Source organism: Crinia signifera, chromosome 8, assembly GCF_055691185.1.
Source record: "Crinia signifera chromosome 8, ASM5569118v1, whole genome shotgun sequence".
Classification (NCBI taxonomy): domain Eukaryota; kingdom Metazoa; phylum Chordata; class Amphibia; order Anura; family Myobatrachidae; genus Crinia; species Crinia signifera.
Window position 1 is genome coordinate 15,206,719 of NC_139224.1, and position 16,288 is coordinate 15,223,006.

The window sequence follows — 16,288 nt, forward strand, 5'->3', positions numbered from 1 at the left end:
AGGAGAGGGGGACAAGCAGGTGTAAGGGAGAGGAGGGATGGTATATTTTCAGTTGTAAGGGAGAGGAGGGAGGGATATTAAGGTGTAAGAAAGTGTGGAGAAGTGGATAGAAGAGAGGGGGTATTCAGGTGTAAGGAAGAAGAGAGATGGGGATACTCAGGTGTAAGAGAGAGGGGGATATTCAGGTGTAAGGGAGATGATGGAGGGATATTCAGATGTAAGGGAGAGGAGAGAGGGGGATACTCAGGTGTAAAGGAGAGGAGATAGGGGGATACTCAGGTGTAAGAAAGTGCTGAGAAGTAGATAGAAGAGAGGGGGATATTCACGTGTAGGAGAGGAGAGATGAGACTATCCAGGAATAAGTGAAAGGAAAGAGGGGGATAATCAGGTGTAAGGGAGAGGGGGGATATTCAGGTGTAAGGGAGAGGAGAGAGGGGGGATATGCAGGTGTAAGGCAGAGGTGAGAGGGGGATATTCAGGTGTAAAGGAGAGGGGGACAAGCAGGTGTAAGGGAGAGGAGGGATGGTATATTTTCAGTTGTAAGGGAGAGGAGGGAGGGATATTAAGGTGTAAGAAAGTGTGGAGAAGTGGATAGAAGAGAGGGGGTATTCAGGTGTAAGGAAGAAGAGAGATGGGGATACTCAGGTGTAAGAGAGAGGGGGATATTTAGGTGTAAGGGAGATGATGGAGGGATATTCAGATGTAAGGGAGAGGAGGGAGAGGGAAAATACAGGTGTAAGGGAGAGGAGAGAGGGGGATACTCAGGTGTAAAGGAGAGGAGATAGGGGGATACTCAGGTGTAAGAAATGCTGAGAAGTAGATAGAAGAGAGGGGGATATTCAGGTGTAGGAGAGTAGAGATGAGACTATCCAGTAATAAGTGAGAGGAAAGAGGGGGATAATCAGGTGTAAGGGAGAGCAGACATGGGGATATTCTGGTGTAAGGGAGAGGAGAGGGGGGGAAAAGAGATGGGGAAATGATAGATGGAGGAATGAAAGCTATGGGGAATGAGAGATGGAGAGATAGGGGAATGAGAGACGGGGGAATGACAGGCAGAGGAAGAGAGACAGAGGGGTGAGAGACGGAGGGGTGAGAGACAGAGCATATATGGGGGGGGGGGGGGATACTGTGAGACCTCATCAGAGCCAGGTGTATGTGACATACAGAGTTACAACCCATGAGGATTACAGCGGGTGATATATCTCTGTGTATAACAGTTCTACATATTGTGCCAGAATTAATCAGAACCAGTTGTATGGGCGGAGAGGCGTCTGTGGATCCTGCGGTGCACAGACAGAAACACAAAACATGAGGGTGGGGAGGGAGGACAGGGTCTAGGATGGCGGCAGTAGGAGGACACTCACCCTGATGTTATCCTGCCAGCGGTGGGCCTTCTGGAACTCCTCAGCAGCTCGTGCCAGTCTCTGAAAAACAAGAGCCAAATAATATGAATCCAGGCACTTATACCAAGTCCTCACTGTAACACTGCCCGTCACCGGAACCACACAGTGTAGGTCTATGAGCAGCGGCATTCACTACATCTCTGAATTAGGCCTAAGGCAATATAACAATACATCAACAAATCAAACTAGTGTCAGATATTGGGCATGCAACAGCGCAGATTACTGGCTGCTGGTTATTCTGAACTACAAGTCCCAGGATGCCCTGTAAGGTTTTGGTTGTCTACGATTTGTGTCTGATGGCTACATAGTGTTAGGATCCCTTGTACGTGCCCTAAATGCAATCATTCGGATGCAAATTTATACCACTGTTTAAGGGAATGTCCAGCTATTCAACAATTCTGGATGTCAGTTAGAAAATTTGGTAAATTACTTACTATTGACACCAGAGTGGGCCATTTTGGGGTATTTGCCAACTACTCCAAAAATCTCAGTCGGCTGTAAGAGGTTGTTGCTGTACCTTTCTTCGGTAGCGAAGAAATGCATATTACAGCCGTGGATATCTGCCATACGGGTGGGGATCATTAGGCCTACAGCATGATGATCGACAGTTATTAGGTCGACACCATTAGGTCGACATGTGAAAAAGGTTGACATGGGTCTAGGTCGACATGGGAAAATGGCCGAAAGGTCATTAGTTCGACAGGTTGTTAGTTCGACAGGTCATTAGTTCGACAATGTCTAGGTCGACAGTGAAAAGGTCAACATGGGGTTTTTCACTGTTTTTTACCTGAATGTCAACACCATCGACATGGACACAGTTTAAAGTGCACCGCATCCCCTCGCAACGCTCGCTGCACTCCTGATGCGTCGGGCACAGTGCCTCGCTGCGCTCGGCAGACTATTTTATTCTGCGACCACGCCCTAGTGGATGGTAGGGCATGAAATACCGCATGTCAGCACATGTTGGGTCAAAAAAACAGTGAAAAACCCCATGTCCACCTTTTGACTGTCGACCTAGACATTGTTGAACTAATGACCTGTCGAACTAACGACCTGTCGAACTAACGACCTGTCGAACTAATGACCTTTCGACCAAGAACCATGTCAACCTTTTCCCATGTCGACTTTTTCCCATGTCGACCATCATGCTGTAGACAAAATGACCGCATCCCCTGCCATAACTCCTTCATTTCTTATGTTTAAAGAATAATTATTCCAAATATTCAAACTCGAATGGACTGAAACAACTCTCCGTAAGGCAGGGCTGGGCAACACCGGCCCTCCAGATGTTAGTGAACTACACATCCCAGCATGCCTTGCATGTTTCAGCATGGCCACATAGCAAAACTAATGCAAAGCATCCTGGGATGTGTAGTTCACTAACATCTGGAGGGCCGGTGTTCCCCAGCCCTGCCGTAAGGAAACCCAAACAAAACTATTTTTCGAGGTATGGGAGAGCTACATAGACACATTACCAGCGGAGACTAACCAACAAATCCACAAGTGCTTCCGCACAACTCTCTGGTATGAGACCAGAATACTTTTCCAAAAGCCACCAATTGTTTAAACATAAAAAGGAGATGGACATCTTGGACACGCATGGTTCCCCCCCTCCCTCCCTAAGTTTTCCTTTCATCCTGTTTTTATAATAATTTTTTATTATTTATTTCTCTTTCACTTGATTAAGAATAACATGGTGTAAACATTGAAAAAAAGACTACATGATTCTTTTAACTTCACGAAAGCAGATAGACACGCCATGGTTCCAATTCTTAATCTCATTTATTGACGTTTGTTTTACACAAAAGTAACATTTACAGGAACTGGTTAATACATTGTATATTTAATAAAAGTATATCCCTTGTATGTTCAAAAATATACAATTATTAATGCATATAATTTATACTTATACAAAATCTTTATTGTACAATTTTCAAACTCATAGATGTAGTCAATATTAAATGTAAAGAAAAGGAAATAGTGAAAATGTTTGCATTATACAATAAAAACAATTTTGAAGGATTACACTCAAGGGGTAATTCAGGTTGGTTTGCAAAAGCAAACTGCTTCTTTAATGGACAAAACCATGCTGTACTGCAGATGGGGCAGATGTAACGTGCAGAGAGAGTTAGATTTGGGTGTTATTTTGTTTCTGTGCAGAGCAAATAGTGACTGCTTTATTTTTACACTGCAATATGGATACCAAATCTAACTCTGCACATGTTACATCTACCCCACCTGCAGTGCAGCACGGTTATGCCCATTAAAGGATGAATTTGCTTTACAAACCAACCTGAATCATCCCATTGGTTTCATCTCAGAGGGCAAGAGGCCACAATTTTGCCACAATTAAAGCCCACGGGGCAATGTTACACGTCTCGGTCAGACAATGTGGCACTTATCATTCACACTGTTAATTCTCAGAAATGTGTGGCCTTTTCTGTTTGCAAAGTTCCTACATTGCCAACCATAGAGGGAAATGTTTTACAGTTTCATTTTTTTTAAACATATTTAAAAGTGTATTCTTTTATTGTGATTAATGCAGATAATGCTCATATACACGAGGGGATATATATTGTAATGTGCACATGACTAAGTAGTGAGTAATCAAGGTGTAGGCAGGTATGTGGGTAACTGCGGACCCCATGCACTGCAAGGCGACAGCCGTATAGGTCTATACATGGAAGGAGCGCAACACGGAGACTTGTTACCCGCCCTGCCAGCAAGGCAGCAATGGCTCATTCTTCTACAACCACTTTCCATAATGACTGTGTAACAATTATGCTGGAAGGTTCTCATATGCCGGAGATGTACATTTAGCAATATGTATTCCACCCATGCAGTTGTAATGCCAGCCACTGTGTGGCGCTGTTCTCCTGCTCTGTCTATTTCTACAGGTGCACAGATACTGATTGGAAGGTCTGTCTGCCAGTATGTCATGCAAGGTATCACATAATCTACACCTATCCGAAATCTATGTTCCCAGGGCACAGCTTCCTGGCACAGTGGTGGGCATCACCTATAGATACATCTGTATGTCCTTACAGTGGCAGCTCCAGCCTGTCCCCTACACGCACGTACTAGTGCTCTGTGATAATTGTGCTGCACATGAATCTCTGTGGGCGGAATAAGTGGCGGAGCTGGCAGTGAGTGACAGGAGCTCGTAACCCCTACACTGCCAGACCGCTTGCACAAAGCTCAGTACAACTGTCTGCAGCAAGCACATTATAACTACATAGAAGACTCACGAATGGTGTACATAGTGTGCCCACCTGCACCACACAGGAGGAACACAGATGTGGTGCACAGTACAAGTACTTGCACCACACACTGTACAACCTGCCTGTGCCACACACACAGTGCAATTACACAGCAGACTCACGAATGTTGTACATAGTGTGCCCTCCTGCACCACAAAGGAGAAAAACAGATGTGGTGCACAGTACAACCACCTGCACCACACAGGAGGAACACAGATGTGGTGCACAGTACAAGTACCTGCACCACACACTGTACAACCCGCCTGTGCCACACACACAGTGCAATTACACAGCAGACTCACGAATGTTGTACATAGTGTGCCCACCCGCATGACACAGGAGAAACACGTACGTGATGCCCAGTACAACTACCTGCACTACACGCCGTACAACCAGCCTGCACCACAAACAGTACAATTACACAGCAGAATCACCTATGTCGTACATAGTATAACCACCCACACCACACAGCAGAATCACCTATGTCGTACATAGTATAACCACCCACACCACACAGCAGAATCACCTATGTCGTACATAGTATAACCACCCACACCACACAGCAGAATCACCTATGTCGTACATAGTATAACCACCCACACCACACAGCAGAATCACCTATGTCGTACATAGTATAACCACCCACACCACACAGCAGAATCACCTATGTCGTACATAGTATAACCACCCACACCACACAGCAGAATCACCTATGTCGTACACTTATGTTGTACAGAGTACAACCAGCCACACCACATACAGAGTACAACCACATGCTCCACAAGCCATACAACCAGCGCTTACACCATTGCACAGTCCTGCCGCTTACACTACACACAACATAACCATCTGCACCACACACAGTGCAGCCAAGAGTCACCTCACACACAGGACAACCAGCGCCTACACCATGTACATGTATTTCACCAGTGTGTGCGTAGCCCAGGACTAATGGTGTGTACACACTTGTACAATGTGCATGAGATTTTGACTATATAGTCAAAATCTCATCTGGATCTCATGCAGATCGCACAGGTTTTAACCCTTGTGATCCAGATGCGATCCCGATGCACGCTCCCGTATCAAAGCCAGAAAGTCTTGGCCGCATAGACTATATAGTGCAGATCTGCACTATATAGTCTAAATTGTATGCAGATAGTCTAAATTGTAATATAGTCTAAATTGTACAAGTGTGTACACACCATTATTCTGCTGCTGCAATAGTAACAGGCTGATCAGGGGCGGAGCTGATGTCACATGACTTCCTGTCATACACCTGGCCACACCTGCATATTCCCTGACACTCCCAGACAACAGTGTGTGCAGTGTGTGTGTAGCCCAGGACTTACTCAGCGACTGTGATAGAATCAGGCTGATCGGGGGCGGAGCTGATGTCACATGACCTCCCCTCACACACCTGGCCACACCTGCATATTCCCTGACACTCCCAGACAACAGCCGCTTACCATGTAATGATTTCCCAGTGTGTGCAGTGTGTGTGTAGCCCAGGACTTACTCAGCGACTGTGATAGAATCAGGATGATCGGGGGCGGAGCTGATGTCACATGACTTCCCCTCACACACCTGGCCACGCCTGCGTATTCCCTGACACTCCCAGATAACAGCCGCTCACCATGTAATGATTCCCCAGTGTGTGCAGTCTGTGCATAGCCCAGGACTTACTCAGCGGCTGCGATAGTAACAGGCTGATCGGGGGCGGAGCTGGCGTCACATGACTTCCCCTTACACACCTGGCCACGCCTGTGTATTACCTGACACTCCCAGATAAGAGCCGCTCACCATGTAATGATTCCCCAGGCTGTGCAGTCTGTGTGTAGCCCAGGACTTACTCAGCGGCTGTGATAGTAACAGGATGATCGGGGGCGGATGGTTTGCCATCAGAAAATGGCCTTGCGCATGTGCACCACGCAGCGTTGGCCCGGCCTATAGGGGTAGACAGTGAAATCCCCGGTGGGCCCCACTGCCTGGGGACAAGTTCTAGAACGAGTATTGGAATTATGCATTATATATGTGTTACATGATACTGGTGTATTCCCTACAGCACATTGCGGTTACTAATGTGATACATTATCCTGCATACACTAGCAGTCTATGCACGCTGTTCGGGCAAACCAATGTGGTGGCAGGGGCCTCTACCACTGCGGGTCCATCATGTACCAGACACTGGCTCTATGCGCTCCGTATGCTCGAGCAGTCGTTCCATATTCAGTCGCCTTGCAAAACCGGAGCCCAGCGTTCAGGGCTGAATAACCCCACAGTACAAACACCGGCACCACCATGTATATCCACATGAACCAATGCTGCACAGAAGGGATGGAGTATGGGGTCCCCAGTGCGGTACCTCAGGGGTGCGCATCCCCCCCCCCCTACGCACAGACGCGCAGCAGCCACACCCCATTCTCAGCAGCGCTCTGCCGCAATGTATTCCAGGCACACATCCTGCAGATCTGCAGAACCATGGAGACTGCTCTGCGGCACCATCCCCTCATCTCCGGCTCTGCGGCTGCATTAAAGGCATTTAGAAAAGATCAGCGAGGGGTTAGCAGACTTAGCACAGTGAGGTAGAGACGCACGCAGCTCTGCAGACGGTACATGGAACATCGCAGATAATATTCTTAATCCAAATATATAAATAAAAAGAAAATAAATCATACAAACAGCCCGAGGGGGGAAAACGATGGAGTGAGTCGCATTTCTCCAGCTACACAGTCTCTGACCTTTTCCAGCCCAATCTGCGGCGTTCCGCTGGCCCGGCGGATGGAAAAAATTAATACAATAGATTTTATTTAAAGGGAAAAAGGTCATAGTGTATACGGGAGAAAAAACTCATTTCAGGTTGTAGGAATCAGACCTTTTAACAGAGCAATTGTACCCTTCCCTCGCTCGCCTAGCAACCCGGCCCCCACACTAATCCCCCCCCCCCCCCCCCCCCGACTCCCACTGCCCTTTACAGAATAGAGTGGTGGTCCCAGTGACACATCCCCACATTGTTATACACCTTACAGGCAATTGTGGATACACGGAGACGGACGTTTGTCCATCGTGGAGAGCGGGTTCTATGGCGCTCGCTGAATAGAGATGAGGGCAGCGTCTCTGCTATTACCCTGCCACTCTTCTCCAAATTACACAGACCCCCATCCTCATTTATAGAACGCTAGAACGCCCACTCAATGCGTCGCCTTTCACTTACGCCCGGTGCCACTTGGTTTTCCAGAAAACACCGTTAAACACTCAGCTTTGGCAGAACAGGTTATTAGGAAGGTGGTTGCAGGGGATCAGGGGCTGACACAACGGTACCAAACATACTGGCAGATCTATCGCCGTGGGGTTCTAGAGCGTGGCTGGTAGCTGCACACCTGCTTATAGGGCGCACCGCACCCATCGCTTGCTGCTGTCAGGACCACGGACACAGAGGGTTCCCAGAGACTTGTGCAGCTCGTAGAGAGAGAATAAAACAGTATGGAATTAAATCGCAGATGTTCTGCATTTCCATCACATCCGGAGTGTTCTGCAGGCTGGGATCTCTCCGCTGGGAGATGGCGTTCTGCAACAGCTGGGTGCTGAATTATATCTATGGCTGCAGCAGACTTCAAGGGTCATTTGGGAGAGTGCAAATGTTATACTGCTAGATCACCTACCTGACACTGAGCCAAGGCTTCTGCTTATGTGGGGGGCCTGGATCCACCGGCTATGGGAACAGCTGGTCAGTGCAGGTGGGGGGCCTGGATCTACCGGCTAGGATAGTATTCCTGTGGGAACAGCTGGTCAGTGCAGGTGGGGGGCTGGATCCGCCGGCTATGGGAACAGCTGGTCAGTGCAGGAGGGGGGCCTGGATCAGCCGGCTATGGGAACAGCTGGTCAGTGCAGGTGGGGGGCCTGGATCAGCCGGTTATGAGAACAGCTGGTCAGTGCAGGTGGGGGGCCTGGATCTGCCAGTTATGGGAACAGCTGGTCAGTGCAGGTGGGGGCCTGGATCTGCTGGCTATGGGAACAGCTGGTCAGAGCAGGTGGGGGGCCTGGAACTGCCAGCTATGGGAAAAACTGGTCGGTGCAGGTGGGGGGCCTGGATCAGCCGTCTATGGGAACAGCTGGTCAGTGCAGGTGGGGGCCTGGATCTGCTGGATATGGGAACAACTGGTCGGTGCAGGTGGGGGGCCTGGATCTGCCCGTCTATGGGAACAGCTGGTCAGTGCAGGTGGGGGAGCCTGGATCTGCCGTCTATGGGAACAGATGGTCAGTGCAGGTGGGGGGCCTGGATCTGCTGACTATGGTAACAGCTGGTCAGTGCAGGTGGGGGGCCTGGATCCGCCGGCTATGGGAACAACTGGTCAGTGCAGGTGGGAGCCTGGATCTGCCGTCTATGGGAACAGCTGGTCAGTGCAGGTGGGGAGCCTGGATCTGCCGTCTATGGGAACAGCTGGTCAGTGCAGGTGGGGGGCCTGGATCCGCCGGCTATGTGAATAACTGGTCAGTGCAGGTGGGGGGCCTGGATCTGGTTCCGGATCAGGCTTATTGTCCAAATGTTCAAGTGTCCAGTTTTGTTGAGCCCTCTGTATGGTTCTTAGCTTATTAGACTGGGCCCTGGAGTGGTCATTGAGTTGCTGCAATATGATTGGCTGATAAGAGAGGATCTGCCAGAAATAATATTAGTATAATGTAGCACCTCCCAAGCTCTAGTCGTGGTCTGACTACTTAGAATGGGCTTTGGCCTACCCTCTATAGCGTTCTTGGTGTCTCCCCAGGAACGGATGCGAGAAGCACTGTTGTATACGAAGTAACAGCAAAGGCGACAATAATATATAGAATATCTTTTCTAGAAGGATCAATAAGGAAACCTAGAGTGACTTAAGACATTGTCAGCAACATTTAAAACCCCCCCCCACCCCCTTACATTTGTATGACGTGTTGGCATGTTGTCCCCGGAGGACGGTGTATTGTCCTTGTAACAGCAATGATGACTTCTGCACAGTCCCAAGGCAAATGCCACCTCCTGGGACTCAGCATCTTCTGTCCTATGTCCTGTGTAGGGTCCCACAGGGAGCCCAGCGCCTAAAATATCCTGCACGAGAGTCTCCTTGACTAGATTAACATTAGAAGTCTAATCAGCAATCAAACATCTCATAATTTTCTGATTAGCTTTGATTAAACTCCCATCTTTGGCGGAGCACAAGGAAAAACTCAGGAAGCAGAAACACAAACATAGGAACCAGCTCCCCAAACAGATCCGAAATGTGGGATCGACCTAGGAGGGAGAGAGAGAGGGGGAGGGGGGGGGGGCAGAAGAGGGGTGTTAGAGGGAAAGGAGGGAAGACAGAGAGAGGGGGATAGAGGGAGAGAGAGAAAGATAGAGGGAAAGAGAGGGAGAGAAAGGGAGAGAGAGAGGGGGAGGAGAGAGGGACAGAGGGGGTGGTAGAGGGAAAGAGGGAAGAGAGAGAGGGGGGGATAAAGGGAGATTGAGAAAGGGGGAGAGGAAGAGAAAGGGGGAGAGAAGCATATAGAGAGAAATGGGGAGAGGGAGAGAGAAGAGGAGAGTGAAAGAAAGGGAAAGAGGGAGATGTTGGAGGGAGCATCTAGGGCAGAAGCACAGGAGAGACACTGTCTCTGATACTGGGGGAGAGAGACCTAAGGCAGAAACACGGGAGAGACACGGTCTCTGGTACTGGGGGATAGACACCTAGGGCAGCAGCACAAGAGAGACACAGTCTCTGGTACTGGGGAGAGAGACCTAGGGCAGCAACACACGAAAGACACAGTCTCTGGTACTGGGGGAGAGAGACTTTGGGAAGCAGCACAAGAGAGACACGTTCTCTTATACTGGGGGAGAGAGAGCTAGGGCAGCAACACAGGAGAGACACGGTCTCTGGTACGGGGGGAGAGAGATCTAGAGCAGCTGCACAGGAAACACAAGATGTGGTACTGGGGGAGAGAGAGACCTAGGGAAGCAGCACAGGAGAGATTTGGTCATCTGGTACTGGAGGGGGGGGGGACCTAGGCCAGCAGCACAGGTGAGACATGGTCTCTGGTACTGGAGGGGCGACCTAGAACAGCAACACAGGAGAAATACAGTCTCTGGAACTGGAAGAGAGACCTAGGTCAGCAGCACAGAAGAGACCTGGGATCTGGTACTGGGGGAGAGTGGCCTAGCACAGCATTATAAGTGAAACACTGGCTCTGGTACTGGGGGAGAGGGACCTGGGGCAGCAGCACAGGAGAAACACGGTCTCTGGTACTGGAAAGAGAGAGAGAGCTAGGGCAGCAGCACAGCGGAGACACAGACTCTGGTACTGGGAAGAGAGACCCAGGGAAGCAGCACAGGAGAGACCAGGTCCCACAACGTGATTCTCAGCATGTGCCCATCTGATGCAACAATATACCCTGCCCTGGGTACTAGCAAACACATCAATTTATCATGCATGTCATGTCAAATAATATGTAATTAGCATCGCAAGATAAGAGAACAATTGCAGCTATTCACTGTGGCATTAAACCAGCCACAACCTAATGAATAGAGGCTGTTATGGGGGAGATGTAACAAACCTTGGAGGGAGATAACGTGGAGAGAGAGATAAAGTACCAGCCAAAATGGCTTCCACAGGGCTAACAGATACCCACTGTATACATATACCAGAGTCTTCCATTGCACAGTGACACACGTCACACTGCAGGGGACATATAGGACACATGAAAGAATGGCCACACATGTGTGTGATATATATATATACATACAAGAATACGCATGCGGCGCACAGCAAGTGCACTAGTATACGGGGTAGACAATCACAACTTCGTTACAATGCGGGGTGTGTAATTAGCCAAGGGTGACCTCTAAAGAGAGAGAGAGTGAGAGAGAGAAAAGCACTTCAATGTTAGCGAGCAAATCTCTCATAATGTTATGCAAATTGTCAGAGAGGCAATCAGGCTGTGCAGCCCGTTAGCTAGGCCGGCTACCGCTGCTGTACAGCAATTTGCATGCAATTACCCAGAGTGCCCTGAGAGTGCCCCTCCCAGGCCTGGGTGAGAGACGTTATAATGCTACACATTGGATGGCATTACTGTCCTTATTCCATGCAGACGGATGGAGGAGGGGGGGGGGGGGGGTATATGACTGCAGGGACCCTGACCAGACACTAGGCTGCCATATGGAACCGTTATCTCTAATTAACTTTAATAGCACATTACACCTAGAAGCATCTGAACCCGCACTTCACACGTTCCTCCGCTCAACTCAATGAGATTGATAATATGGAGTGGTTACAATGCGTAATGAGCGGTTACCTGGAAGAGGAGAGCCGGGGCTAATAGGGGGGTCATGTGCCGTGCTGTACTTACACAGGGCCGCACGTCAGATATGTGTGACTGCAGCACGGACGCTGGGGTGTGTATATACAGTATATATATCTATATACACATACACGGCTAGAGGAGCAGCGATGGAGGCCGGCTACTACGGGCGGGCAGCGGCAGGACGGGTACACAATGTCAGCGCTGTGTCCTTCACCCACACACAGTGTAATGTGCTTCCATTCAGCAACGTTCTTCTGATCTTGTAATTATCTTCCATTTCCAAAAGAGCAGCAGAAGTGACACAAATAACCCCCCTTCCGATCAATATCTCACTTCAGGCCTCGGCTATTGTAAGAAGGGGTCGGGCCACTTCGATCCAGCCGGGAACAAAAAGAAAAGAGATCAGACAGGAGGCATTTGGGTGCCACTTCTGTAATCATTAACCCCAAGCTATCAGACATACACTGCCAGTCTGTCCCTGCCACCCCTGTGCGACCCTGCTGCTGATGTGCCAGTCTGTCCCTGCCACCCCTGTGCGACCCTGCTGCTGATGTGCCAGCCTGTCACTGCCACCCCTGTGTGACCCTGCTGCTGCTGTGTGCCAGCCTGTCACTGCCACCCCTGTGTGACCCTGCTGCTGATGTGTGCCAGCCTGTCACTGCCACCCCTGTGTGACCCTGCTGCTGCTGCGTGCCGGCCTGTCACTGCCACCCCTGTGTGACCCTGCTGCTGCTGTGTGCCGGCCTGTCACTGCTGCTGATGTGTGCCGGCCTGTCACTGCCACCCCTGTGTGACCCTGCTGCTGATGTGTGCCAGCCTGTCCCTGCCAAACCTGTGCAACCCTGCTGCTGCTGTGTGCCATCCTGTCACTGCCACCCCTGTGTGACCCTGCTGCTGCTGTGTGCCAGCCTGACACTGCCACCCCTGTGTGACCCTGCTGCTGCTGTGTGCCAGCCTGTCACTGCCACCCCTGTGTGACCCTGCTGCTGCTGTGTGCCAGCCTGACACTGCCACCCCTGTGTGACCCTGCTGCTGCTGTGTGCCAGCCTGTCACTGCCACTCATGTGCTACCCTGTCGATGCCACATAGGTACTATGGTGACAACAGTGTGTCAATCGCCCATATGCCATGTTCATAGGATCACTCACAAACCACTCTGACACTGCCACCAATGCCCTTCTTTTATAATGCCGACCATGTGCCACCCTGTCGATGAAATGCTCTGGCACTTATGTGCCAACCTCTCAATGCTACCTACATGTTACCTCTACCACCCTCTCAAAGGAACTTATTAACCTGTCCCTGCCACTCACATGCCACATTGGCACCAGCAGCAGTGTGCCACTCTGACACTACCAGAGTGTAACAGCAGCATGCATCCTCACTATCGCTGCCACCTTGTGTCACGTGCCAACCTGACATCGATTTGCTTCCTTTACATTGCCACTCGGACACTGACACTTGTTTGCCAGCCTGCCATTGCCACCTGTATGTCACCTTGATAGAGACACCCATCAGATTACACAGCCGGGTACAATGTATGGCATGTGTCCTGCCATCTGATACTGCCAACGGCACCACCAACCATTCATCCATTACTGACAAATGTGTCACCCGACCCAACTGCTGCCACACTATAAATATCTTCTGCCATGCTGTGTAACACATGCCACCTGCTGTCACCACACAGGGACCTCACACCCCAAACTCTGCAAGCTCAATGCCCTGAGGTGTCTGCACTGCCCAACATTTCTCTGTCACTGTGCCAGCTGCAGCTTACCACCCATCACTCGCAGCACAGTGAGGGTACACTGATTGGGCAGTTACAGAGACAGGGGGGCGGACCAAGCGAATCTACTCCAAACACAGGGCACAGCCCAATTGGCTCTGCAGGGGCTGGGGAGGGGCTGAGTGTCTCTGCTACAGGCACAGGGGAGGGGCCGAGTGGCTCTGCTACAGGTGCTGGGGAGGGGCAGAGTGGCTCTGCTACAGGTGCAGGGGAGGGGCCGAGTGGTTCTGCTACAGGTGCAGGGGAGGGGCAGAGTCGTTCTGCTACAGGTGCTGGGGAGGGGCCCAGTGGCTCTGCTACAGGTGCAGGGGAGGGGCCAGTGGTTCTGCTACAGGTGCAGGGGAGGGGCCGAGTGGCTCTGCTACAGGTGCAGGGGAGGGGCCGAGTGGCTCTGCTACAGGTGCAGGGGAGGGGCCGAGTGGTGCTGCTACAGGTGCAGGGGAGGAGCCTAGTGACTCTGCTACAGGTGCAGGGGAGGGGCTGAGTGTCTCTGCTACAGGCACAGGGGAGGGGCCGAGTGGCTCTGCTACAGGTGCAGGGGAGGGCCCGAGTGGCTCTGCTACAGGTGCAGGGGAGGGGCCAAGTGGCTCTGCTACAGGTGCTGGGGAGGGGCAGAGTGGCTCTGCTACAGGTGCAGGGGAGGGGCCAAGTGGTTCTGCTACAGGTGCAGGGGAGGGGCAGAGTCGTTCTGCTACAGGTGCTGGGGAGGGGCCGAGTGGCTCTGCTACAGGTGCAGGGGAGGGGCCGAGTGGTTCTGCTACAGGTGCAGGGGAGGGGCCGAGTGGCTCTGCTACAGGTGCAGGGGAGGGGCCGAGTGGTGCTGCTACAGGTGCAGGGGAGGAGCCGAGTGACTCTGCTACAGGTGGGGTGGAAGTAGAGAATATATTTCATTGCACACACTCACCATAAATCAGTCATACTCTATTTTCAGCAGCTGCTCACATTAAAAAGCCAGGTGATGTCTTGCCTAAAGAGCTAACAATCACATCTGGACAAAATCCATTATAAATGTAATAGTAAGAAGAATGGCACTTGTGTTTCTATTACTCATTAATGACTCCTACGCCTCATTAAGTGACAAATTGACAAATTACCTCCTTTCGGATGTGACTGAAGTCTTATTGTAGACACGCAGTCAACGTGCACTAGGAAGGCTCCGTGTAGCTGTCAGTATAGAGCAGCACAACGTTGACATATCCCAGGCAGTTGTCATCACAGCACAGAACACAGACCCCCGTCAGGGGCTGCCAGACGTGTGTTGGGGTCTCATTGTCCCTGTACTGCATATGACCGGCTCTCCATGTACACAGGAAGGAGAGAACGGACAATCTATGGACGGCATTGTGTCAGCGGTAAGGGCTGTAACAGTAATGTATAGGTCATTACAGAGAGGTCTGAGTGGCATGTCCAGTACTATTATCCTCACCTGTCTGATGGTAATAAATACACACTGGATGAACTACTTAGCTTCCCAATGCATGCCAATGGTTACTGCATAGAAAGGGTGAGACATGTAGATTAGTGCTGGAGAATATGATGTGTATATCCTTTATGTGAGACTGCATTGATGCCCAGGGTCACTGGTGACATCACTGAGAGACGTGGCCTAAATAATGACCCTGGTTCTTATTGACTATATAGGCTGCACTCTCAGTGATGTCACTGGCTCCTCGTGACCGGATAGGCTGCACTCTCAGTGATGTCACTGGCTCCTCGTGACCGGATAGGCTGTACTCTCAGTGATGTCATTGGCTCCTAGTGACTGGATAGGCTGCACGCTCAGTGATGTCACTGGCTCCTAGTGACTGGATAGGCTGCACGCTCAATGATGTCACTGGCTCCTAGTGACTGGATAGGCTGCACGCTCAATGATGTCACTGGCTCCTAGTGACTGGATAGGCTGCACGCTCAATGATGTCACTGGCTCCTAGTGACTGGATAGGCTGCACTCTCAGTGATGCCACTGATTCCTAGTGTATACATACTCTGCACTTTCAATGATATCGCTGGTACCTAGTGACCATATAGGTTTCTCTCTCAGTAATGTCACTGGCTCCTACCTATCTCCCCTGTGCCCTTTGAGGACCTCTCCCCCTGTACCCTCTCAGAGTACCTCTCTCCACCCTGTGCCCTCTCAGAGTACCTCTCTCTCAGTGTGCCCCCTATGGATACCTCTCTCCCCCCTGTGCCCTCGGAATATGGTCATTAGGCCTACAGCAACTAGGTCGACAAGCATTGGGTCGACACCACTAGGTCGACACTCAACAAGGTCGACATGGGTTTAGGTCGACATGGGTCAAGGTCGACAAGGGTCTAGGTCGACACAAGCATTAGGTTGACAGTCAAAAGGTCAAAATGGGGATTTTCACTGTTTTTTGAGCCGACATGTGCCGACAGGCGGTATTTCATGCCCTACCATCCACTAGGGCATGGTGGGAGAATAAAATAGTGCCGTGTAGTGCCGTGCCAGAATCATCGCGAGTGGTGAACTTCAAACTGTGTCCATGTTGACTGTGTCGACATTCGGGAAA

The 16,288-nt window shown here is 50.6% G+C and overlaps 1 protein-coding gene across 1 annotated transcript in view; it reads right to left on the reverse strand.

Moving 5' to 3' along the window:
- CACNA2D2 (calcium voltage-gated channel auxiliary subunit alpha2delta 2) overlaps positions 1-16,288 on the reverse strand; it is a gene marked incomplete at its 3' end in the record, with an annotated part of 191,874 nt that overhangs the window by 61,208 nt on the left and 114,378 nt on the right. The window contains exon 4 of the mRNA XM_083158159.1: positions 1,364-1,424. Within this exon, the coding sequence (XP_083014285.1) occupies positions 1,364-1,424 (61 nt within the window). The remainder of the gene's footprint in view (positions 1-1,363; positions 1,425-16,288) is intronic.